Here is a 26,108-nt window from a genome sequence, read left to right as displayed (position 1 = left end):
GGGATACAAAACAAATATTAAGTAACCATAAATATTACATGTTGTTTTGTTCATTTAGATAATTCAATATGCATCATCCCCATATGGTTGAGCTACTGTTGCTCTTATAGTGGGAGACTGATCTATATCTGTCTCGGCTTATAGAGGTTAGTAGGAGGATTAGACTCATCCATGACATACTGTAGGCCCGTTTCTCAGTGGTGTGGGGTCAGTTCACGTGTTCCATTATCAACAAGTGTTACCATGTCCAGCAGCTCTAAGTTGTCAACCGAGGTGTTTTTAGATTTAAATAACCAGCTGTCTAAAAAAGCCACTCATTTCCTATTGGTAACATCCTTTCAAGCAGTGCTCACAGCACAGTAGTTCTCCTACTGACAAACTGACAGTACCACATTGGGAAATTGCACCAGGCATCGGAAATTGATTGGGACCCACTGTTTCGAAAGTCGAAATAAACAAATACACAGATGTAGGCTTTTCATTTGTCAATCGTAATAGTGACCTCCTGTTATGAAGGCCTTTCATGACTGTCTAATAGTTAGATTGGGCTAAAATAACTGGCCAGAGTTTGAAGAATGGTCTCCACAGCTCTTACGGTTCTAATGGAAACCCTGTGTTTCACTGCTGTCTAGATATATCCTACCAACTGCCCACAGCCCTTTGTAGCTTGTTTCCCAACACCCCATCAAATTGCGCCCTCACAAGTGAAAGACCACAGCTAGTACCTGGGACCAGCAGAGCACTTACAGACAATCTGTTTTCCGCTACTCCCGAGTGAAGCTTTTTTGGGGGGTGTATGAATAGATGTTGAAAGAGACACTTTAGCATGAACACATATTCTATTCCCTAAAAGGTTGTAAAGTTATAGTATACATGGGGAAAAAAGGAGGAGTGTGACATGAAATGGCTCCTACCGGAGATTTCCTGAGGGTCTAGAGTAGACAATAACAGACCGGTCCAGAGTTGGAGCGGTATGAATGGCTGCAATGAAAAGCCAATGACTGGCTTAGAATAGCACAGCTCTCAGATCCATGAGTCAGTTGTAAAAGTATAGAAATAGACATCCAGAGAATAATAGCAACAACAGCTGTCTTCGGCTTGGAGGCTTTCAGTGTTGGCCAATGAATTGCTGCTTCTATCCCTCAGTGTCCCCATGAGACACAGCACTGTGAGCATTTATTTATTTTTAATTTAACCTTTATTTTAACAGGGAAGACATGAGACCTAGGTCTCCTTTGCAAATGACCATCTGTCCAGGCACGCAGCCTCCCTGACCAACACCATGGCCGTGAGGGAATGTTTATTATTATGTATGTGTGTAAGTGGTGATGCTGGGCCATGTGGCAGACGGAACATCTAATTGTGTGGTGCTAGGGTGGGGATAAGGCTCAGCCGGGTCAGCTATGGATGATGCACGCCTTTTACTGTTGTCCCCAAGGCAGCAAACATAAATCATGGATAATTTATAACATTCATTTGCTAAGTCCCTCCCTCTCTCCCTGGCAGGGTCTGTTTGTAAACACAAACACATCCCCAGAAAAATTATGTCGGCCAGATGACTGCTTCTGCCCATCTGTCCTCCACACTCCCTCTGTCTCTCTACATCTATTCACATTTATCATGCAGATGCACTGTCTCTCTCTCTCTCCATCATTTTTTTGCTCTCCCTCACCCTTTGTCTTCTGTCTCTGCTTAAAGAGCCCATGTGAGCTATTTCTCTCTCATTCTGTCTCTCCCTCTCTCTCCCTCTCTGCTAGCCATCCCTTAAGAGGAGTGAGCTGTTTTTTGATTGGTAATTAAACAGCAGTCATAATAGGGCCCCATATGGAAGCCCCGAGGTTAGGAGGAAGAGGCTGGTAGCTGAACCAGAGGGACAGCAGCAGTAGCGATGGGATGCTGGTGGTTTTGTGGGCTGCAGACTGTGGGTTTTATCAGTCACCGGAGACAGCTAGCCTTCGCGGGCAATCTTCACAGACGGCAATTGCTTTGTCTGTTAGCACTCTCTGGAGAAAGTCTGCTAATACTAAAGGGATCCCTACTCTATCAGAACTGTCCCTCTATATATACCCTTCCTGTCCCAGGTATACTGTATATATACACATGTAGCTAGGACCTCGACCGAATGGAATTAAATGCTCCCAGCAAGATAGATTGCCCACCGCTGAAGTGTACACTCAATAATATAAATCACAAATCAAAATACCTTAAAAATAATGCTGGTAGGTGTAAACAAATCAAGCTGTATAAACACCAGTTCAACCTAAAATCACCATTGAAAGGTACAGAGGCCACGTGGGGTTTTGATCGATGCACACGCCATTGAGGTTGCCAATACTGATAAGGTAGCAGTGAGGAACCATTTAAAAATCATTGTGATACAAGATTCCGCTAAGGCAATTGTCAATCAGAAGAGGAGATCCAAGTTGGAGGGAGGCAGGTAAGCCAGATCGAATGGGATATTTTATGGAGGACTTTGGGGAATGCGGGAAAGAGAGGGGGGGGGGTATTTTTTATTTTAAACTTTATTTAACTAGGCAAGTCAGTTAAGAACAAATTCTTATTTACAATGGCGGCCTAGGAACAGTGGGTTAACTGCTTGTTCAGGGGCAGAACGACAAATGTTTACCTTGTCAGCTCTGGGATTCAATCTAGCTCTAACCACTAGGCTACCTAGTGATCAGCAGGTGATCAGCAGGTGAGCTAATTGAGGTTTGTTGATGGAATGAGAGGGCGGTCTCCCAGCTGTAGGTTCCCAATGACCCAACTCCCGACACTGGGTTCGTCCCATCCATTACCCCAAGGGGGCGCCAGCCCATATGCCACCCCTAGGTGGCCACTATGGTTAGTGTAGGCCATAGCCTGCATTGCAGCATGCTGGAAGACAGGGGAAGGAGCTATAGCCGTAGATATTCCTACACACATCATCAGGGACTGGCCTCCCACCTATGATAGTCACCATTCATGTTTTAGCTTGCATCAATGGCAGCCAGAAAGTAACATGCATTAGCACCTGCAGTCAAATCCAAAAATCTGGCCTTTGATTGAAGGTATTGTCACTGGTAACAGTCCACAACAGAACCGTGTTTTATACGATCTATACAGTTGGCAGCATGTGTTGTCAGGCTTTTGTCTCTTACCGAGGGAAACACGGGTGGACGTGTTATGTTCCTGTGCATCTGCTGTGAAATCTATGCTCCACTGTGTCTAAATTGACCAAACATTAGATGTGTGACGATCGCTGTGCGCACTTCTACGAGGCACATGCACCGGAGCCCACTGGAGGTTTGTAACATTATCAATGAGTAGTCACACTGCAGCAAGCAGGCATTGCATTGTCTGGCTCCATTCTTTCTTGTGTAATGGATTCTCTTTATTGGATAGTGTGCTGTATTACCAATTGTGGTATTCATTCTGGAGTGTGGTTCCTGAGCTTACAGTTTGGGCCTGCCCAGCAGAGAATTGTGAGTTTGTTTGCAGATGTATTATATTTTAAGCTCAGTATTACAATAACAAAACCGGCCAAGACAAAGCAACCCAATGGAGTTAGGTATAATACACCCAAGGCAACGCTCCTCCCATCACCTCCCTTCCCCTCTCCTGGTCAAATCCACATAGCAACAATCTATCACACGCACTAACAGGCACTAATAGAAAACATCTGCTGTTTATTAACTGATAATTGACTGGCTCCGGCACTCGTACCCAATTGCATTTAATCAATAGAGTAGCAGTCAGTTAAAGCCCACACACAGTCAGTGTCAGTATGTGCAGAGACACTCTCTTAGACAGCTTCCAGTCTAAGGAGCACGTGGCACTGCCACCAACGGGACAGCCCTTTGTTTGCTTGTTAGTTGTTGTTCAATATCCTCCAGTGAATCTAACCCAGAAGGATGGCTGGATCAAAGTTAAGACACCCTGCTCATGTTATCATTTCAGGATCTGGATGTCATCCAGTGACTTAAATTAAATGAGTGTCAACCACCTTCTGTGCTTGCAGCCCTCTACTACTCAGAATGTTCAAAGTTATTGAAAGACTAAGATTAAACCATCTGCAGCAGTAGGAATGGATTGAATAGGGTGCAGCTGCTTTCTGTTTTGAACTCTTTATTGTCGTGAAGCTGAGCTCACAGTGTGGTTAAAGTTCTGGGATAAACATACGGATATCAGCTTATTATTAAGCCTGGCCAGGGATGTCTCCTTCAATTTAATAAGTATTGTCTGTAAAGTAAAGATTCGGTATCTCCTTTGGCTGTTCCACAGATCAGATCAGGCAATAAGTGGAATGAAGTGGAAGAATAGTTTTGCATACATCTGCTCTGAGCGTGGCCTGACATTGTCAGGAAATCACAAACTGATATTCGTGACTCAACACAGATTTGTCTGTTCCACGTGTCCTTCTCAGCTGCTCGCTGAGCAATAGCAACACGTCTGGCCAATGTGATGCACATTCTGCATGTCGCTCTCTCCGTCCCCGCTGGCTCCAGCGGCAATGGCAGGCGGCTCCAACTTCCCTGGATGAAAGCGATGGACTGTCCGTCAAATAATGGGTTTCAAAAGTGGACCACGGGCCAAGAGTTCTCTGTGGCGTCAATCGCCTCCCTCCATCTATCCCTGCCAGGCACCTATCTGCTCGAGGCCCAGTTGTGCTAGGCTATGGTGATCTGTGCCCAGCTATAAGATTCCACAACCACAACTCTGTCTCGACAGGGGTCCTGGATGGCACCAAACGGGGGGCACAGGGTGTGTGGCAGAGGCTGTTTAATCCTCCTGATCAGATGGCATGGAACTCAGAACAAAGGGTCCTCTGGTACCCACTGAGACAAAAACAGGGGGACGTGGACACAGTTGCCAGGCCGTCTCTACATAGGATCAAGGAGTAATATCTTGGGTTTCAAATTTCCCGTGCCATCCTTGGAACCCATTCTATTGTGGCCAGATTGGCTCAACAATACAGGAATTCAATGCAAAGACTCTCAAAAATATTAATCCGTTTTCTGCTTTTGTAAATTATGACTTGATTCATTTGCTCACCCACTTTTCTGGACAGTAAGAAAATCAAGCCAACTTCTGGCAACAGGGAAGAACTATTACATTATAGAATATGAACACGGTAGTCAATTAGCCACTATGTGCTCAAAAGAGGGTGCCCTCTTGTTTTGTCTTACAGTTTTCTAGATGTAGGTAGCTAGTGTTCTTGTAAGACCTGGCAGTGGGCCATGTATTGTTCAGGTAGAGGAGAGACTGACAGAGTAATTAGTAGAGAAGAACAGAGAGAAGGAGAGAACAAACCGTGAGAAAGACAGAACAAACCAACAGAATAAACACACAGGAACACTGGAACATTCAGAACAGGGTAGAACAGGGTGGGATGCAGAACTTGTTTGCTTTCTCTTCAGTGATGCATGGATTTCATATTCTGACACATTAGAGTATCCTTTTATATCATACAAAAGGAGGAATGTTTACATCAGCGGGCTAATATTTAGCCCATCTACTGTGTTCCCCTCCTGGTTGTACAATTTGTCTGTGCACTATCTTGACAGGAACAGAGTGAAGTAAGACACTGTTGGAGGGGGGTGGAGGACGGGAGCGGCACTCCCCTCTCCAAGGCATTGCTAGAGAACGTATTATTTACAGTAATTAGTATGTTAACTGTCACAACGACGGATCAGCCCCTTTGCAGATGACCTCGCAGTCAAGCAGTGCAATGGCTCAGGCTGCCCCTGCATCTGAAGACTAGCACCACACTGCCCTCTGTTGGTATGGAGAGCCGTAGAAAAGAGAAAAGAAGACATGGATGGAAGCCAGACTGAAAGAGCTTTAAGCAAGGAAAAACAGAGGGTTGTCAAAACCATTTAAATACCATGGTAATCACACAAACAACTCATAATGATGTCGACATAATTCAGAGGCCTGAAAGGATGATAATGTAAAGCACGTGATTAATCCTGTCTTCATACATATTTAATTACCATCATTTTGGTATTTTTCAAATACAACTCATCAGTGCTTTCTGAGTTTACCTCTGAAGTCCCTACAGATCGGCACAGCAGTAACACTACTCACAGGAGAGATAGCCTTCTGCTGTGTAGATTGGTCTGAGGTGGGCTGAGTTTGTGCTGACTATCACCATCAATATAAAACATTATCTTGGCTCAATACGCTTGGCATCTGATAGTCTTTAGTGCTGACATAAAGAGATCCACAAAGATGAGAGCTTGGCCACTGTCTACACTACACCTTGGTGAAGATGTTGGAATAGACAATTCACAGTGAGTTGTTTTCTCTTAATGACAGAAGTTTGCCCTGACCCTGTAGTGAGTGGTTCTTTGATGAGGAGTATTAAGCAGTATGAGATTGTGTGCTGTCACTGTGTCCCTGTGATGGTGACAAGGTGGACTGAAGCAGTTTTTCTTTTGCTGAGCCCAGCAACCCCGCAGCATTGACCAGGAGGCCTGGCCGTATCAGTCCAAGCGACACGTCGGCTGTGATCCAGCTAGCAGAGAGAAATCAGATTGACACTTCCTCCTGCATCCCTATAATCCTCCCTCCGAGGGCCTGTCGCCTTGCCCCGTTTGAACTGTGGGGATGAGCAGCGGCAGTCTGTTTGTGTGGAGAGATCAGTTCTCCTCTGATGCTGGGTGACACGCCAGGAGAGAGGAGAATGAGATGAATAAACAAGCAGCAGATTAGGGCTGTTTGAAATGAACCCTCCTTCACCAAAAATCTATAGCCCTCCTAATGAATCACACCACTCCTGTGAGACAGGGGAGCTGGGGAGGTTACGGCTTTAGCAATTAATAAAGCAAAGCCTTGATGAGAGCTGGGGAACATGGCTGTGGGGACAGTGTGTACTTTCCAAACAGACAGGCTCAGGCACTTTTGCACCCTGCTGTTTGTGTGTTTGTGTTTGCCAGAGGGATAGCGCTGCAGACTAGAAAGGGAGCCTGCTACGCCCCAGCGGATCTGTGTCAAGAAAGAGCTTTTAATCCATGCTGTGGCATCTGTTCCCCACAAATCAGAGAGGAGGATGATATCTGCTGCTCAGAAAAGAAAAGAACGACCTTCATGAAGAAACGAGGAAGAGAGTGATTGCATAAGGTGTCATCTTGATGACTTTACCCAAAACCATGTTGGGGAGAGAGAGAGAAATCAACAGACGGATGTTGCATCATCAGGGAAAAGGCTTTCTCCCTTTCCATTTTTCTCCCTCTTTTTTGATCCATATTTCATGGGCACGTCGTCTACAGTGTGGTTAGCAACACACATACAGCCTTCCAATCGAGCCACCTTTGTCACCAACGCCATAACAGCTTTAAGTCTGTATTGTTGTAAATCAGCAGTTCTTTCAAACCCAACAAAGCTATAAATAGACTCCAACACTTACAGCCTGAGACCAGTGATGATGGCCCCTCTACAAACTCCTCTCCAGCACTGAATCACTCCTTTAGGGCCAGTCGTAGAACACGCCACTGCCTCCTCTCTTATCCCCACCATCAGCAGGAAAGATGGATGAGACGGAGAGCGGGAGGGACATGCACAGCAAGCAGCACAAACATGCACAACAAGTCCAGCGCAGAGACCCCAGTGACCCCAGTGACCATGTTTAATGTTTCTCCACTGCACAGAGATCCCAGTGACCATGTTTAATGTTTCTCCACTGCACAGAGACCCCAGTGACCATGTTGAATGTTTCTCCACTGCACAGAGACCCCAGGGACCATGTTTAATGTTACTCCACTGCACGGAGACCCCAGTCACCATGTTCAATGTTTCTCCACTGCACAGAGACCCCGGTGACCATGTTTAATGTTTCTACACTGCACAGAGACCCCAGTGACCATGTTTAATGTTTCTCCACTGCACAGAGACCCCAGTGACCATGTTCAATGTTTCTCCACTGCACAGAGACCCCAGTGACCATGTTTAATGTTTCTCCACTGCACAGAGACCCCGGTGACCATGTTTAATGTTTCTCCACTGCACATAGACCCCGGTGACCATGTTCAATGTTTCTCCACTGCACAGAGACCCCAGTGACCATGTTTAATGTTTCTCCACTGCACAGAGGCCCCAGTGACCATGTTTAATGTTTCTCCACTGCACAAAGACCCCAGTGACCATGTTCAATGTTTCTCCACTGCACAGAGACCCCAGTGACCATGTTTAATGTTTCTCCACTGCACAGAGACCCCGGTGACCATGTTCAATGTTTCTACACTGCACAGAAACCCCAGTGACCATGTTCAATGTTTCTCCACTGCACAGAGACCCCAGTGACCATGTTTAATGTTTCTCAACTGCACAGAGACCCCAGTGACCATGTTTAATGTACCCCCACTGCACATAGACCCCAGTGACCATGTTCAATGTTTCTCCACTGCACAGAGACCCCAGTGACCATGTTTAATGTTTCTCAACTGCACAGAGACCCCGGTGACCATGTTTAATGTTTCTCCACTGCACAGAGACCCCAGTGACCATGTTTAATGTTTCTCCACTGCACAGAAACCCCAGTGACCATGTTTAATGTACCCCCACTGCACATAGACCCCAGTGACCATGTTTAATGTTTCTCCACTGCACAGAGACCCCAGTGACCATGTTCAATGTTTCTCCACTGCACAGAGACCCCAGTGACCATGTTTAATGTTTCTCCACTGCACAGAAACCCCGGTGACCATGTTTAATGTTTCTCCACTGCACAGAGACCCCAGTGACCATGTTTAATGTTTCTCCACTGCACAGAAACCCCAGTGACCATGTTCAATGTTTCTCCACTGCACTCAATGAAGGGAACAAAGGAGATGGTCTCGCTATGACGTCTGTTTAATGGATTTTAAAACCAAATAACAGTGACCTTGCTTAGCCAGGCTAGTGATCTCTGTGAACTAATTGAGTGTATTAGGCCGAGATGCAAGCCAGCCAGTCTCTGTTCCGAGACACAGGAGATAATCCTCTTTAAAAAAGTGAAATAGGAGGCTAACATGATGCTGCCCAAACCCTTTTTCCAGCTTGTCATTCTCCACTTCAAAGCCTACATGATGAAATCCCCAAAAGTAGTATAAGAGCTCTACTGCTGCATACCGGCCATCACCAGCTTCTTTCCTTCTCCTAATGCCTCATAAACGGAATATGGTAACATTTATTTTCTTTGTGGTCTTGGATCTGTGAGAGCCCTATGAGGGGCTGAGGATGTGGCCTTTTCAGTCTGGAGGATACGTGGAGGGGTTTCTGCTGTGTAAAGACAGGTTCATCACAGACATGCACACACACACACACACACACGCAGGCTCACTTACACACACATACAAAGTTCTCAATGGAGCTGCTATATGATACACTAAACCACTCATCTGCTCTAGGATAGTGGGGATCATCATCATTGCATCCGCTCCATTAGTCCGGCCTTGGAGCGTCTGAGTGTGACATATGCTAGATGGAATGGAAATGGGTGGCCTTGGAAACACAGCAGACCACATCCCTGTGACATTCAGGTGCCTACTCAGAATGGAGATTGGAGGAGAGTGAAGTGGTGGAAGGAGAGCTGGGCCCTGTCTGGGGGATTCAAGCTGAGCACCACAGACTGTAAGCCAACTAAAATTATTTTACCAGCCAGCACTTAGACACAGGCAGCAGCCTACGGCCAGCTCCTTGGGCATTTTGAAACAGCCATCTCTTTCACCCCTCAGTATTAGTTAAATGAACATCAAGTTCACATGAGGTAGAGGTATGGTGTCCTAATAACATAATATATATAATATATTCTACAAAGACCTGATTTCAACATACAGTAGAGTTTAAAGTTTGAGGAATTGCATGGTTGAGAGATTATAATTAATTTCAAGCACAACAAAGGGCTACAGGATGTGCTACATTAGCGATAACAGCTTCTGCTTATGTGCCTCAGAAGTGGGGCAAACCATGCCTGATAGACTGGGTCTCGTAAGTGTGTGAGTGTGTGTCAGTCAATCCCTACTGATCTCACTCAACAGAGACTTGTGATAAGGGTTATCTCCGGTGCCTAACGAATCTGCCCAGCAGCCCGCTCCACCTCCCAGTGAGCAGAGTCCAGAGCGCACAGCAGTGATCAGTTGGCAGAGCTCCCTCAGGTGACCCGCGCTCTGCTCGCATGTTCATGCTACGCTGCTTTAGAACTTTATTTTCTGTTGGAAACAGCTCTGGCTCCTTCAGCCACATCTCTTCTTTTTATTTTCTCGCCCTCACTGTAAGTCAGACTGCCAAGTGAGGCTGCCAACACTGGAGAAAGAGATGTTGGGAGCTTTGGCACGTATAGATGTGTGCTTCCCAGTGGAAGTTCAAAGGCTGAGCTGGAGAGAGAAGAGAGAGAGACAGAAAGGAAGGGACAGAGTGAGAGAAATAGAGGATGATAAAGAGAGGGAGAAAGAATGAGAGAGAGGGAGGGATAGAAAAAGAGAGGGGGGAGGGGTCTGTTGTTGAGTTAAGCCCCTAATCAAAGGCTGTTCTGCATGGAAGACTTAGTCACTCCCTTTAATGCCACCTTCTTCCAGTCCCCTGTTTACACATGCGCTCCAGCAACAGCTAATGTGAACACAGACACACAGTGCAGGCACACACGCATGCATAAACACATACATTTCAGAAACTCACCCGCACATTCATGTAAACACAACAACAACGTCTCTCATCCCAAGAAAATAATTCGCTATCAGGCAATTTTGTGGTCAGCTCATATGACAGACATGGTTTCCATGCCCTTTGGTTGGCATGCTCAGGTGTCTCATTTGTTTGTGTTAGGAAAAGAGAATGTGGGCAAATACTCTGGGGCAGTGTGGTCCTGCTGGCTCCAAATCCATTAATTGCCTTGGCTCACTCTCTCAGCAGGTGTACCAGACATTAGTAGAAGAATCCAGAAGCCCCATGCGATCCTTTGGGAACGTTCTAAAACCCACAATAATACAGAGGGATGTTTGTCTCCTCCAGACTCCACTGTTCCAGCTGCCGAGGACCCCCCTTGCTCCGTTGCCCATATGGCTTCCAGACAGACTATTGGGTTGTGTGGAATCTTAATCTAATGTCAGAACATTGATTTATGCTTAGGTGTCCCATAGCCATTAAGGTAATTGCATGATCACTTTATAACGTCCTCCCCTGGTGGCCATGGTAATTTGGCATCCCCCACCCACCTTGCACTGCAAGCCCTGTAACTACATTATAGCTGAAAATGTAGTCAGAAATATCATCTTCCAGCCACTGCAAATTGATTTGATACCTTTTTGACTGAGTCCTGAAAACCTTTTAGTCCATCTCTTACAGTTTGCCAGTTGATTTATGCGAGTCTCCCAACTCTTAACAGGCTCTATTGATCGCCACTTTCTAGCCAGCGTTGCTGGGGAATGTACTGTTCCAAGACTCTAGGACCATTGGAGCAAGATCCTCCCTGAGATGGTGTACTTTTAGTTCCTGGGGTGCAGCAGCAAGTAGTCTTTGATTACCCGTCAATGGGAAAAGACTGTGTTTAACTGCACTGCAATGTAGCACAGTAGACATGCCCCTCATTCTCTGCTTGTAGATGCTGTGATTATTGATTGAGTGGTGATGTCGATGGGCCGCGGCCATTCTGTTAAGCCATACAGTGTATCTCAGTTCATGTCTGAGAAACAATCCTTAAAACTATTGAAGACCGCACACTAGTCTGTTTAACTAGACAACTTGAGCCTAGCAAAGAGGCTTTTGAAGCTGGAACTCACCTTCCTGTCCGAGGATTTGGTGGCGAAGACAGGCACACGGCAGGTGAGTAAAGGCCAAAACGGTGCCATGGTCTTCCCTTCATCTTCTGCACAGAACCATCCTGGTGTGTTCTCCTCTCCTAGAAGAAAAGGATGACAGGTTTAACTACCGCTCAATTATACGTTGTTAATGGCCTAAATAACTATATATTTCTTTAGGACCCACTCCAAAAAGCTTCCGATGCTTCTTAAAAATATGCAATACCTGGACAAAGTGGGCACAGGTCTATTTTCTTGTTTCAGAAACAAAGTGTAACACAATGAATTGGCTTCAGGTATGAAATATGAGTATGTAGGATAATTAGCATTGTGTGTGTGTGTAATCAGCCAGAGGCAGGGAGAGATGGGGCCAGGTACAGCCCACGCGTAGCAGCCCCACGCTAGGCCTCAACACTGATTAAGGTACTGGTAATGAGCCTTTATGAGATTCAAAACAACAGTAAGATTCCACCACAGCAGGAGAAAGGCATCTGCCGGATTGTAGTTAATAAAGGAGAGAATTTGGCTTGTGCACGCTGTCTGAATACCTTGAAGCCACTATGCACCCCCTCACCAGGCACAACACAGATCTGCCAACATTCCTCCATTAAGTAATTTAGTAACTGTCAATTGCAACTAACTAAAACACAATTTTGTGTGCAATCAAACAGCTTGTTTTAATTTACTCCCTGTGTCTTGTGCATAACTGCATACATCAATATGTAATAAGCCACAGAAATACAGAGTTGCTGTTTCCAAAGCGGTAACATCCCAGTGTAGCCTAAACTCCTCATTTGGTTTGAGATGTGCGACCAGTTCATTTGACAGGCACGGTTGTTTACTTGTTGTTTGGCTGTTGCAGTGCAGGTAGGAATACAGCAGACTTAAGGGCCAATTAGTTGAGTTTGGTCTCCACAAATCATAACATTTCAGATGGTTTCTCTTAACAGGACTGGTACACAAAAAGAGGGAGTCAATTTGCAGGTGATATACTACCGCAGGATGTTGCACTGCTTTTAAACCCTTATTCTGCTTTTCTAAAGATAATTAGATAAACTGGGTTCGAGCCCTGAATGCTGATTGGCTGATAGCCGTGATATATCAGACCGTATACGACAGATATGACAAAAACCTTTTACTGCTCTAATTACGTTGGTAACCAGTTTACAATAGCAATAAGGCACCTCGGGGGTTTGTGGTATATGGCCAGTATACCAAGGCTAAGGCCTGTATCCAGGCATGCCGCATTGCGTCATGCATAAGAACAGCCATTAGCCATGGTATATTGGCCATATACCACACCCCTTTGTGCCTTATTGCCTAAATATACAGTACCAGTCAAAAGTTTAGACGCACCTACTCATTCCAGGGTTTTTCTTTATTTTTACTATTTTCTACATTGTTTAATAATAGTGAAGACATCAAAACTGTGAAATAATACATATGGAATTTTGTAGTTACCAAAAAAGTGTTAAACAAATCAAAATATATTTTATATTTGAGTAGCCACCCGTTGCCTTGAAGACAGCTTTGCACACTCTTGGTATTTTCTCAACCAGCTTCATGAGGTAGTCACCTGGAATGCATTTCAATTAACAGAAGTGCCTTGTTAAAAGTACATTTGTGGAATTTCTTTCCTTCTTAATGCATTTGAGCCCATAAATTGTGTTGTGACAAGGTAGGGGTGGTATACAGAAGATAACCCTATTTGATAAAAGACCAAGTCCATATTATGGAAAGAACAGCTTAAATAAGCAAAGAGAAACGACAGTCCATCATTACTTTAAGACATGAAGGTCTGTCAATCCGCTCTGAAAGTTTCTTCAAGAGCAGTTGCAAACTGGCTCTCATGAAAACTGGCTCTCATGAGGACCCACACAGGAAAGGAAGACCCGGAGTTACCTCTGATGCAGAGGATAAGTTCATTAGAGTTACCAGCCTCAGAAATTGCAGCCCAAATAAATGCTTCACAGAGTTCAAGTTACAAACACTGAGTCAAATAGGCCTTCATGGTTGAATTGTTGCAAAGAAACCACTACTAATCGACACCAATAAGAAGAAGAGACTTGCTTGGGCCAAGAAACACGAGTAATGGACATTAGACCGGTGGAAATATGTCCTTTGGTCTGATGAGTACAAATTTGAGATTTTTGATTCCAACCGCTGTGTCTTTGTGAGACACAGAGTAGGTGAATGGATGATCTGGAGGAGGAGGTGTGAGGGTGCTCTGCTGGTGACGCTGTCACAATTTATTTTGTATTCGTCACACTTAACCAGCATAGTTACCACAGCATTCTGCAGTGATACACCCTCCCATCTGATGTGCGCTGAATGGGACTATCATTTGTTTTTCAACAGGACAATGACCCAACACACCACCAAGCTGTGTAAGGGCTATTTGACCAAGAAGAAGAGTGATGGAGTGCTGCATCAGATGATCTGGCCTCCACATTCACCAACCTCAACCCAATTGAGATAGTTTGGCATGAGTTGGACCGCAGAGTGATGGAAAGGCAGCCAACAAGTGCTCAGCATATGTGGGAAATCCTTCAAGACTGTTGGAAAAGCATTCCAGGTGAAGCTGGTTGAGAGAGTGCCAAGAGTGTGCAAAGCTGTCATCAAGGCAAAGTGTGGCTACTTTGAAGAATATTATATTTTGATTTAACACTTTTTTTGTTTACTACATGATTCCATATGTGTTATTTCATAGTTTTGATGTCTTTTATTATTACAATGTAGAAAATAAAGAAAAATAGAGAAAAACCCTGGAATGAGTAGGTGTCCAAACTTTTGACTGGTACTGTATACTATAGACACATACATTCAACACCTTTGAATTCTGCATAACTTTAACAAGCCACAGTTAAAACATATATTTCCAGTCCAATGACAATAATTGAGATACAGTACAATAACCTCATTGAGATTGATTACCTTCAGAATATTCATCCATGCAGTGATGTTTAGAGAGAGTGAGAGGACAGGGTCGACGTTAACATTGTTAAAAAATAAAAGCCCCTTCTATTGAGATGTTTTCATATTTCATACGATAACTTATTCCATATTTCCCAGAACCACTGTGAATAGGATCGATGGAACCTTGAGTGCGTCTTTTGAATGATAGATTTCAGCGGTATTTTGACAACAATGCTTAGAGATTTTTCAGATTCTCTTATGATACTGCATCGCTATGATGACTGAGGAGCAGTATTTAGGACCATGTTGAAAGGCAGTTTGCAATTTAGGATATATTGTAGCTTTTAAATGTGTTGATAGTTCAAATAGTAGTGCACATGCTCTATGTAAGAACAATAGATAATAGACATGGTATTTGACAGGAGCAACAAGATGAAGTCTCTGCTCCCAGAGAAGACTACCTGAACAATTAGAGGAGCAGGCTCAGCCAGATCATAGATTGAATAATCAATAATGATGAAGTTGGGCTATTTAGTGTTTGGGTTGCACTCATGTATAAAATCTTCATACAGTACCTGCAGAGGATTTCTTAATGATCCCCCTCTGAGATGACCTCTGAGTCTGTCTCAGATATAGCCTTTCCCAGGGATGATCAGGGCTTTGAGGGTCATTCATTAAAAGGCTGTAATTGAAGGCATATTGCCAGGACTGGTTGGTGTGGGTCAGAGGGTCCACTGCTTTCCTTTGCACCTGAATGCTCAGCAACTTTCTTCAGCTAATCATTCAATTAGTATGAATAACACTCCGCTATGTCCGCCGTCCAAGTGATTATTGGGTCAGCAAAGGTATTGGTCCTGCTGTTGTTATTTGTCGTGGAAGGTGTTATTAAATATGATTAAATACCTGACTAAGCCCAAGGCCTTGTTTACCCATTCTGATTTCCATAAGTACTGTATGCATGAAGGACGGGAGAAGTGAAATGCTGCCAGTGTGTGTGAACACACCCTGTCTCTGGCCTTCGGCCTTTACTATGTATTAATGACGACAAATAATGGTGCCTGCCCTTCGGAACAAATGGTAAATACAGAGCCATTCTATCAGAGGCCTTAATGAGGACAGACAGTCACTTCACACACACAGAGGCAAAGTCACTAATGAATCCGAGATAAAGCATTCTATTCACATAAGACCCCCTAAACCTTTCACAGACAGAGCAGAAAGCCAGAGCTCCACAGCCAAATCCCTATCTTTCTGTCTCTATCTCTCTCTCCCCCTCTCTCTGTTTCTCGCTCTCTGCAGCTGCCATTATTCTGTTTGATGAAGGGATGTAAACTGAAGCCTCATGGAGAATGATAAACAACAACAACAATGAGTCTCATCAGGAGGTCTGAATGAAAGAGAGCGGAAAGAGAGAGCATGGGCTAGCCACTTAGTACACCACTGGTCAGTACACCACTGCCAAAGCCTTGAATAGATCAGTTGTGACGGCTTACACTCCATCACAAAAAAATTGCTGGCAGGAGCTGCGTGTGGAAGCTTTCAGATGTCAACCACTCAAAATGAAACCTTAGTACCAATACACTAAGGATGGATACTGAGGTTGGATACTGTGGAGGTTAAACAGTCATCCACTCCAGTCTTGAATGCAGCTATGGGGCCCCTTCACTATTCCACCTGGCTGCCCTGATAATGTTTACTCATCAGAAATATTTCCCACATTTGAGGACAGTGAGATGTTGAGATAATATTTGCAGTCTGACAGATACATTTTGGGGTGTGGAAATTCTCAAGTTTAGCAATGCTGTATAACTACATCAAATAATACACTGCTCAAAAAAATAAAGGGAACACTAAAATAACACATCCTAGATCTGAATGAATGAAATATTCTTATTAAATACTTTTTTTCATTACATAGTTGAATGTGTTGACAACAGAATCACACAAAAATGATTAATGGAAATAAAATTAATCAACCCATGGAGGTTTGGATTTGGAGTCACACTCAAAATTAAAGTGGAAAACCACACTACAGGCTGATCTAACTTTGATGTAATGTCCTTAAAAACAAGTCAAAATGAGGGTCAGTAGTGTGTGTGGCCTCCACGTGCCTGTATGACCTGCCTACAACGTCTGGGCATGCTCCTGATGAGGTGGCGGATGGTCTCCTGAGGGATCTCCTCCCAGACCTGGACTAAAGCATCCGCCAACTCCTGGACAGTCTGTGGTGCAAGGTGGCGTTGGTGGATGTAGCGAGACATGATGTCCCAGATGTGCTCAATTGGATTCAGGTCTGGGGAACGGGCGGGCCAGTCCATAGCATCAATGCCTTCCTCTTGCAGGAACTGCTGACACACTCCAGCCACATGAGGTCTAGCATTGTCTTGCATTAGGAGGAACCCAGGGCCAACCGCACCAGCATATGGTCTCACAAGGGGTCTGAGGATCTCATCTCGGTACCTAATGGAAGTCAGGCTACCTCTGGCGAGCACATGGAGGGCTGTGCGGACCCCCAAAGAAATGCCACCCCACACCATGACTGACCCACCGCCAAACCGGTCATGCTGGAGGATGTTGCAGGCAGCAGAACGTTCTCCATGGCGTCTCCAGACTCTGTCACATGTGCTCAGTGTGAATCTGCTTTCATCTGTGAAGAGCACAGGGCGCCAGTGGCGAATTTGCCAATCTTGGTGTTCTCTGGCAAATGCCAAACATCCTGCACGGTGTTGGGCTGTAAGCACAACCCCCACCTGTGGACGTCGGGCCCTCATACCACCCTCATGGAGTCTGTTTCTGACCATTTGAGCAGACACATGCACATTGTGGCCTGCTGGAGGTCATTTTGCAGGGCTCTGGCAGTGCTCCTCCAGCTCCTTCTTGCACAAAGGCGGAGGTAGCGGTCCTGCTGCTGGGTTGTTGCCCTCCTACGGCCTCCTCCACGTCTCCTGATGTACTGGCCTGTCTCCTGGTAGCGCCTCCATGCTCTGGACACTACGCTGACAGACACAGCAAACTTTCTTGCCACATCTCGCATTGATGTGCCATCCTGGATGAGCTGCACTACCTGAGCCACTTGTGTGGGTTGTAGACTCCATCTCATGCCACCACTAGAGTGAAAGCACCGCCAGCATTCAAAAGTGACCAAAACATCAGCCAGGACTTATAGGAACTGAGAAGTGGTCTGTGGTCACCACCTGCAGAACCACTCCTTTATTGGGGGTGTCTTGCTAAATGCCTATAATTTCCACCTGTTGTCTATTCCATTTGCACAACAGCATGTGAAATGTATTGTCAATCAGTGTTGTTTCCTAAGTGGACAGTTTGATTTCACAGAAGTGTGATTGACTTGGAGTTACATTGTGTTGTTTAAGTGTTCCCTTTATTTTTTTAGCAGTGTATATTGAAATGGATGTTGCTTGAGCAAAGCAAATGAATTGCAGTTGCCATAACAACACTCGCATAACAGTTTCTTTGGACCCCAGCAAGGTTGGAGTTTGCCCCCCAAAAATTGAACGTGTCAAAAAATATTGGAAAATTACATATCAAATAGCCTAGCAATGAGGGAAAATGTAGTTGGCTTGAGGATAAATTCAGCCACTCTGCTATTTATTGTTGAAATAAGCAGGTTTTGTTTGGCTAATAGCTTACACAAATGGGCTGCAATAATCAAAGTAAATTACATTAAATCCAACTTGAGAGTTCCCTGGACTCCTGAAATCCTCCTTTTTTGTGTGCAAATGTTTTCACCACAGCCTGTAGGTTCAGGATGAGGGCCCGACTGTTTTGCCAACCCAGACAGTCATCCAGAGACATTCTGCAGTATATGTCCATTGCGCTATACACAATTTAAACTTAGTCTTGAATGATGCACGCCAAGATATAGAAGAAATACAGGACTGTTGATAATTGCAACCACACAACTCAAACACCAGTTCACTAGTATGAACAAAATCGCAAACCGCTTTTTTTGTTCAAGCCCTCGAGCTGTTGTCCTCTAAATATGATAATCTGTTTGCATCTGCTGTCACAATATTTGTAGGTGGAAGGTGAAGAGGACCAAGGTGCGGCGTGGTAAGTGTTCATGATGTTTAATAAAATAAACAGAACACTACTCCACCATAGTCTTGGCCCACCTAAGTGGCACCCTTGGAGCGGCGACCCTCGCCGCCGACCTCTGACTGGGGACCTTTGCAGCAGGCCCCGAATAGACCGGAGACTCTGGCAGCGCCAGGGTGAAGGGCGGCTCTGGCAGCTCCTGACTGACGGGTGGCTCTGGCAGCTCCTGACTGACGGGCGACTCTGGCAGCTCCTGACTGACGGGCGGCCCTGGCAGCTCTTGACTGACGGGCGGCTCTGGCAGCTCCTGACTGACGGCGGCTCTGACAGCTCCTGACTGACGGGCGGCTTTGGCAACTCCTAACTGACGGGCGGCTCTGGCAGCGCTGGAAAGGAGGGAGACTCTGGAAGCGCTGTACAGGAGGGAGACTCTGGAAGCGCTGGACAGGAGGGAGACTCTGGAAGCGCTGGACAGGAGGGAGACTCTGGAAGCGCTGGACAGGAGGGAGACTCTGGAAGCGCTGGACAGGAGGGAGACTCTGGAAGCGCTGGACAGGAGGGAGACTCTGGAAGCGCTGGACAGGAGGGAGACTCTGGAAGCGCTGGACAGGAGGGAGACTCTGGAAGCGCTGGACAGGAGGGAGACTCTGGAAGCGCTGGACAGGAGGGAGACTCTGGAAGCGCTGGACAGGAGGGAGACTCTGGAAGCGCTGGACAGGAGGGAGACTCTGGAAACGCTGAACAGGAGGGAGAATCTGGAAACGATGAACAGGAGGGAGAATCTGAAAGTGCTAGACAGAAGGGAGAATCTGGAAACGCTGAACAGGAGGGAGAATCTGGAAACGCTGAACAGGAGGGAGAATCTGGAAACGCTGAACAGGAGGGAGAATCTGGAAGTGCTGGACAGGAGGGAGAATCTGGAAGCGCTGGACAGGAGGGAGACTCTGGAAGCGCTGGACAGGAGGGAGCACCTGGAGGGAGGAGACGGACAGACAGCCTGGTGCGTGGGGCTGCCACCGGAGGCCTGATGCGTGGAGGAGGCACCGGATCCACTGCGCCTCACGGCATAGCACGGTGCCTGCCTCTCATCCGTGTTGCGCTGCCGTGCTAACTCCTCATAACGCCGCTCAGCTTTAGCTGCCTCCAGCTCTTCACGGGGATGGCGATATTCCCCAGCCTGTGCCCAGGGTCCCTCACCGTCCAAAATCTCCTCAAATGTCCAGGAGTCCAGAACCCTCTGCTCCTGGTTACCACGCTGCTTGGTCCGGTTGTGGTGGGTGGTTCTGTCACGATATTCGTAGGTGGAAGGTGAAGAGGACCAAGGTGCAGCGTTGTAAGTGTTCATGATGTCTAATAAAATAAACAGAACACTAAATGACCAAAAACAACAAAGAGAGTGAAGGACACTAAACAGTTCTGTATGGTAAACACAGATATAACTAAGGTCAGGACGTGACATCTGCCAATTGATTGGCTGTCCAGTATCCAGACGACCTGTCCCCAGATCTTCCTATACAGTTCATCTCTTTCCGTAACGTGTTGAGGCCGGCAATTAAGAAGAATGAGAGGCTCAATTAAAGATGTTGCAGAACAGCTGTATTTGAAGCACCAATCACTGCAGTATCCCTGAAGTTGCTACAGCAATCAAGCTGTTTTTACCATCCTGTAACTGTCGTTTCTGCAGAGAGATCGTTTGCTAAACTAAAACTCATAAACTAGCTAAGAAGCATTATGCTCCAGGTCTGATATGCGCTTTTGAAAGCCTGAGTAAGCTCCTCTCGTTGAACTGGCACCGTCGTATCCTTGACCACAACATTTGTTCACGGATATCCCCTTATACACTATATATACAAAAGTATGTGGACACCCCTTCAAATTAGTGGATTTGGCTATTTCAGCCACACTCTTGTTGCTGACAGGTGTATAAAATCGAGCACACAGCCATGCAATCTCCATAGACAAACATTTGCCTTACCGAAGAGCTCAGTCACTTTCAACATGGCACCATCATAGGATGCCACCTTTCCAAAAAGTCAGTTCATCAAATTTCTGCCCTGCTAGAGCTCATCTCTAAGTGATGTTATTGTGAAGTGGAAACATCTGGAGCAACAACGGCTCAGCCACAAAGTGGTACAGTAGGCCACACAATCTCACAGAATGGGGACCGCTGAGTGCTGAAGCATGTAGCGCGTAAACATCGTCGGTCCTCGGTTGTAATACTCACTACGAGTTACAAACTGCCTCTGGAAGATACGTCAGCTCAAGAACTGTTTGTCGGGAGCTTCTTGAAATTAATTTCCATGGCGAAGCAGCCTCCCAGAAGCCTAAGATCACCATGTGTAATGCCAAACATCGGCTGGAGTGGTGTAAAGATCGCCGCCATTGGACTCTGGAGCAGTGGAAACTGGAGTGATGAATCATGGATCACCATCTGGCAGTCCGATGGACGAATCTGGGTTTTGCGGATGGCAGGAGAAAGCTGCCTGCCCCAATGCATAGTGCCAACTATAAAGTTTGGAGGAGGAATAATGGTCTGGGACTGTTTTTTATGGTTCGGGCTAGGCCCATTTGTGGCAGCAGTTTGGGGAAGGCCCTTTCCTGTTCCAGCATGACAATGCCCCCATGCACAAAGCAAGGTCCATACAGAAATGGTTTGTTGAGATTGGTGTGGAAGAACTTGACTGGCCTGCACAGAGCCCTGACCTCACCCCCATTGAACAGCTTTGGAATTAATTGGAACGCCGATTGCAAGCCAGGTCTAATCCCCCAACATCAGCACTTTGTGATATCAGTTCCATATAATGTAATATAATATAATGTTCCAAAAGCTAGTGGAAAATGTCCCACTGTGGAGACTGTTATAACTCCATATTAATGCCATTGATTTTTGAATGAGATGTTTGACGAGCAGGTGTCCACATACACTAAAAATATGTTCAATCAGTAAAAACTATATTTTTCAAGGCCTGAGGCACATTTTCAGTCACATTCCTGAAGCCCAAGAAACTGAAGCACTACAGTCGGAAGTTTACATACACTTAGGTTGGAGTCATTGAAACTCGTTTTTCAACCACTCCACAAATTTCTTGTTAACAAACTATAGTTTTGGCAAGTCGTTTAGGACATCTACTTTGTGCATGACACAAGTCATTTTTCCAACAATTGTTTACAGACAGATTATTTCACTTATGATTCACTGTATCACAATTCCAGGGGGGTCAGAAGTTTACATACACTAACTTGACTGTGCCTTTAAACAGCTTGGAAAATTCCAGAAAACGATGTCATGGCTTTAGAAGCTTCTGATTTTTAATTACATTTACATTTACATTTAAGTCATTTAGCACACGCTCTTATCCAGAGCGACTTACAAATTGGTGCATTCACCTTATGACATCCAGTGGAACAGCCACTTTACAATAGTGCATCTAAATATTTTAAGGGGGGGAGGGGGGGTGAGAAGGATTACTTTATCCTATCCTAGGTATTCCTTAAAGAGGTGGGGTTTCAGGTGTCTCCGGAAGGTGGTGATTGACTCCGCTGTCCTGGCGTCGTGAGGGAGTTTGTTCCACCATTGGGGAGCCAGAGCAGCGAACAGTTTTGACTGGGCTGAGCGGGAACTGTACTTCCTCAGTGGTAGGGAGGCGAGCAGGCCAGAGGTGGATGAACGCAGTGCCCTTATTTGGGTGTAGGGCCTGACCAGAGCCTGGAGGTACTGAGGTGCCGTTCCCCTCACAGCTCCGTAGGCAAGCACCAAGCACCATGGTCTTGTAGCGGATGCGAGCTTCAACTGGAAGCCAGTGGAGAGAGCGGAGGAGCGGGGTGACGTGAGAGAACTTGGGAACTTGACACCATTTGAGTCAATTGGAGGTGTACATGTGGATGTATTTCAAGGCCTACCTTCAAACTCAGTGCCTCTTTGCTTGACATCATGGGAAAATCCTAACAAATCAGCCAAGACCTCAGATAAAAAATTGTAGACCTCCACAACTCTGGTTCATCCCTGGGAGCAATTTCCAAATGTCTGAAGGTACCACGTTTATCTGTACAAACAATAGTAAGCAAGTATACACACCATGGGACCACGCAGCCGTCAAACCGCTCAGTAAGGAGACACGTTCCGTCTCCTAGAGATGAACATACTTTGGTGCGAAAAGTGCAAATCAATCCAAGAACAACAGCAAAGGATCTTGTGAAGATGCTGGAGGAAACAGCTACAACAGTATCTATATCCACAGTAAAACGAGTCCTATATCAACATAACCTGAAAGGCCGCTCAGCAAGGAAGAAGCCACTGCTCCAAAACCGCCATAAAAAAGCCAGACTATGGTTTGCAACTGCACATGGGGACAAAGATCGTACTTTTTGGAGAAATGTCCTCTAGTCTGATGAAACAAAAATAGAACTGTTTGGCCATAATGACCATCATTATGTTTGGAGGAAAAAAGGGGAGGCTTGCAAGACAAAGAACACCATCCCAACCGTGAAGCACGTGGGTGGCATGCTTTGCTGCAGGAGGGACTGGTGCACTTCACAAAATAGATGGCTCATGAGGGAGGAAAATTATGTGAATATATTGAAACAACATCTCAAGACATCAGTCAGGAAGTTAAAGCTTGGTCACAAACGGGTCTTCCAAATGGACAATGACCCTAAGCATACTTCCAGAGTTGTGGCAAAATGCCTTAAGGACAAAAAGTGTGTGCGAGCAAGGAGGCCTGCAAACCTGACTCAGTTTTACCAGCTCTGTCAGGAGGAATGGGCCAAAATTCACCCAACATATTGTTGGAAGCGTGTGGAAGGCTACCTGAAACGTTTGACCCAAGTTAAACAATTTAAAGGCAATGCTACCAAATACTAATTGAGTGGATGTAAACTTCTGACCCACTGGAAATGTGACGAACGAAATAAAAGCTGAAATTAATCATTCTCTCTACTTTATTCTGACATTTAACATTCTTCAAATAAAGTGGGGATCCTAACTGACCTAAGACAGGGCATTTTTACTAGGATTAAATGACAGGAATTGTGAAAAAGTTTAAATGTATTGGCTAAGGTGTATGTAAACTTCCGACTTCAACTGTCCATACATATGGAAATTATAAAGGTTAATACGGATGACTTTTTGGATGGTTAATGTCAAAACTATGTATTAAATTCAAGACAATAGACATAGATGACAGGCACATGGGTCCCCAGAGTTCGTGGGCCCCCCTGCCTTGCACTGGCTGCAGGGCTGTTTGGTATGCCAGTGCATAACAACCAGAATACATAACATGAATCATCCTGCTTTGAAATTGAAGGAGATTGACCAATGCCATTGTGGTAATTGCTACAGTACTTGAAACTGCAGCATGTAAGGACAATTATTTGTACTTGAACCGACAGCATCGTACAGAAAGCACATGGCCTGTCTCCTGTATTCTGCTCCCTGGTGCTTCACCATAGTGCTGGCTAGCAGTGGATTAAGAGGGCGTGTCAGAGTGTGTGCCGGGACGGTCAAGCCACACTCCACTTCTCAGGCGTTGTCTATTGATCGGCTGCTGGGGAGGAGAGTCTGACACACTTAGAGATAGCAGGGGAACCGCAGGCAACAGCCCCCTGCCTGCCCTCTGCTCCCTGTGGTGGGACTGATTGCTTGTCTCAATCATCCTTTCCACACTCCCCCCTCCCCCTTCCCTCCTTTCAATATCTCTCTTCATGCCTCCATCCATTCCTCCGTCTCTCTGTCTCAGCGCCTCATCAAATCAGCAGTCCTAACCCTGCCTGGAAAGGCTGGAGGTCCGTACATTGAAATAGCAATTAATTGCTCTACAAAGAATCAACCCATTTTATTAAGCTATGCTCTTGGCTATGTTATTATAGGACCCCCTCAGAAAGAGTAGGCTAACTTGAAGCGGCATGGGAGATGCTGTGGAACACGTTGCTTTCCCCAATTCATATTATTAATGGCGCCCAGAGCTCTGAGTGCGCTGCAGCGCCGATGTGGGGCAATTCTCCCATTCCATTTCCAGGCCTCATAACTGCACCATATGTGGTCTAAAAGTGACAAATGTTGTTTACTGGAGGCATCTGTTCTATATTCTATCTGTGATGTTATGCCTCGGTGCTGGTCCCACCCATCTCTACGTCAGCAAACTTTTCATATCTGACAGATTTTCGTACTGTATATATAATGTCAATGCCCAAGACAAAGAGCTACACTAAAAGACAACTCATGCTATAAATGTGCTTCAAATTGTACCTCAGGCATACAATTATATTCCTGTACTGCAGCTTAAGTGTAAGAACTGAGATGAGATGTGTGTTTTGAAAGTACACTTTGGGGATAGCATTTGGAGCATTTGTATTCTGTGCGGTACAGTAAGGAGTGTACATGAAAACATACCTGAGGGATATAAGTGTGTTAAATAAATGGCGGTAACAGTCATAAACGCTGGTACAGAGTTTGGCTCCAAAATGAGCTTTGTGATGTCTAATCGCTCACTAAATCATGCATAAAAGCGTTTGCTATTTGGGGCATCAGCCATTTGGAGACATTTTAGAGCATGGCACTCCTCTGTCCATACAGGATACAGCTGAGTGGAGTGCAACTGCTGATTGAACTGGAGGACTCCCCAGGGCGTGCATCAGGCCTGCATTACCATGAAATGACAGGAGAGCCTAGTGACTGCAGGTCATGCGTAAAATCGCATCAACAACTCCCTTATTGTAATTACATTTGGTTAAATGGGGAAGGCAAAGTGTGTGTTTAATGCAATTAACATGTAATTTACATTCTGGCCAGGTTGGTGTCGATTCATTCTCTTTCACACCAGAGATTCAACAAACAACGCCTCAATGGATTTTCCCCTAAATATGGAAAAATGGCATGGAAACCTGCATAGACACATTTTCTCGGTGTTGAGAAGTCTCTAAACCTATAGTTCTAATCTATGTAACTACCGCAATAATGCATAGTGAGCATTACCTGTGACATTAGGAAGCCAGAGAAATAAATGGATATGGAGTGCATACAAGCAGGTAAAGTGATGGAGAGAAAGTCTTAGGGCAGGTCGTGATGTTTTGTATTAAAAACATTACAAAGATTGAACTTTAAATAGGCTGTTGAAAATGCATGTCCCTCTCACTGAATAGCTATCTGTGCTTCAGGGATCTTTACACTTAGACCACAACAACCACTTATTAGTGTCAGCCCAGATTGTTATTTGCTCATCACCATAAAAACATTTTGCGAAGCATCGTGAGCTTGGCATTGGGGAGGGTTGCCGTTGTTGTGCAGCCAGTGTATTCGGCAAAAACATTCACTCTCCTAGTAATGGATGACTTTTTGATTTTATTAGGATCCCCATTTGCTGACTCCAATGGTGATAGCAAGTCTTACTG

At 45.4% G+C, this 26,108-nt stretch overlaps 1 protein-coding gene across 2 annotated transcripts in view; it reads right to left on the bottom strand.

Moving 5' to 3' along the window:
• Positions 1-26,108, bottom strand: part of LOC124002665 (rho guanine nucleotide exchange factor 10-like protein) — a 119,959-nt gene that overhangs the window by 41,386 nt on the left and 52,465 nt on the right. For both annotated transcript variants that reach the window (XM_046310276.1, XM_046310277.1), the window contains one exon: positions 11,733-11,851. In XM_046310276.1, the coding sequence (XP_046166232.1) occupies positions 11,733-11,851 (119 nt within the window). The remainder of the gene's footprint in view (positions 1-11,732; positions 11,852-26,108) is intronic.

Source organism: Oncorhynchus gorbuscha, linkage group LG18 (genome assembly GCF_021184085.1).
Source record: "Oncorhynchus gorbuscha isolate QuinsamMale2020 ecotype Even-year linkage group LG18, OgorEven_v1.0, whole genome shotgun sequence".
Lineage (NCBI taxonomy): Eukaryota > Metazoa > Chordata > Actinopteri > Salmoniformes > Salmonidae > Oncorhynchus > Oncorhynchus gorbuscha.
This window is presented reverse-complemented; position numbering and strand designations above follow the sequence as displayed.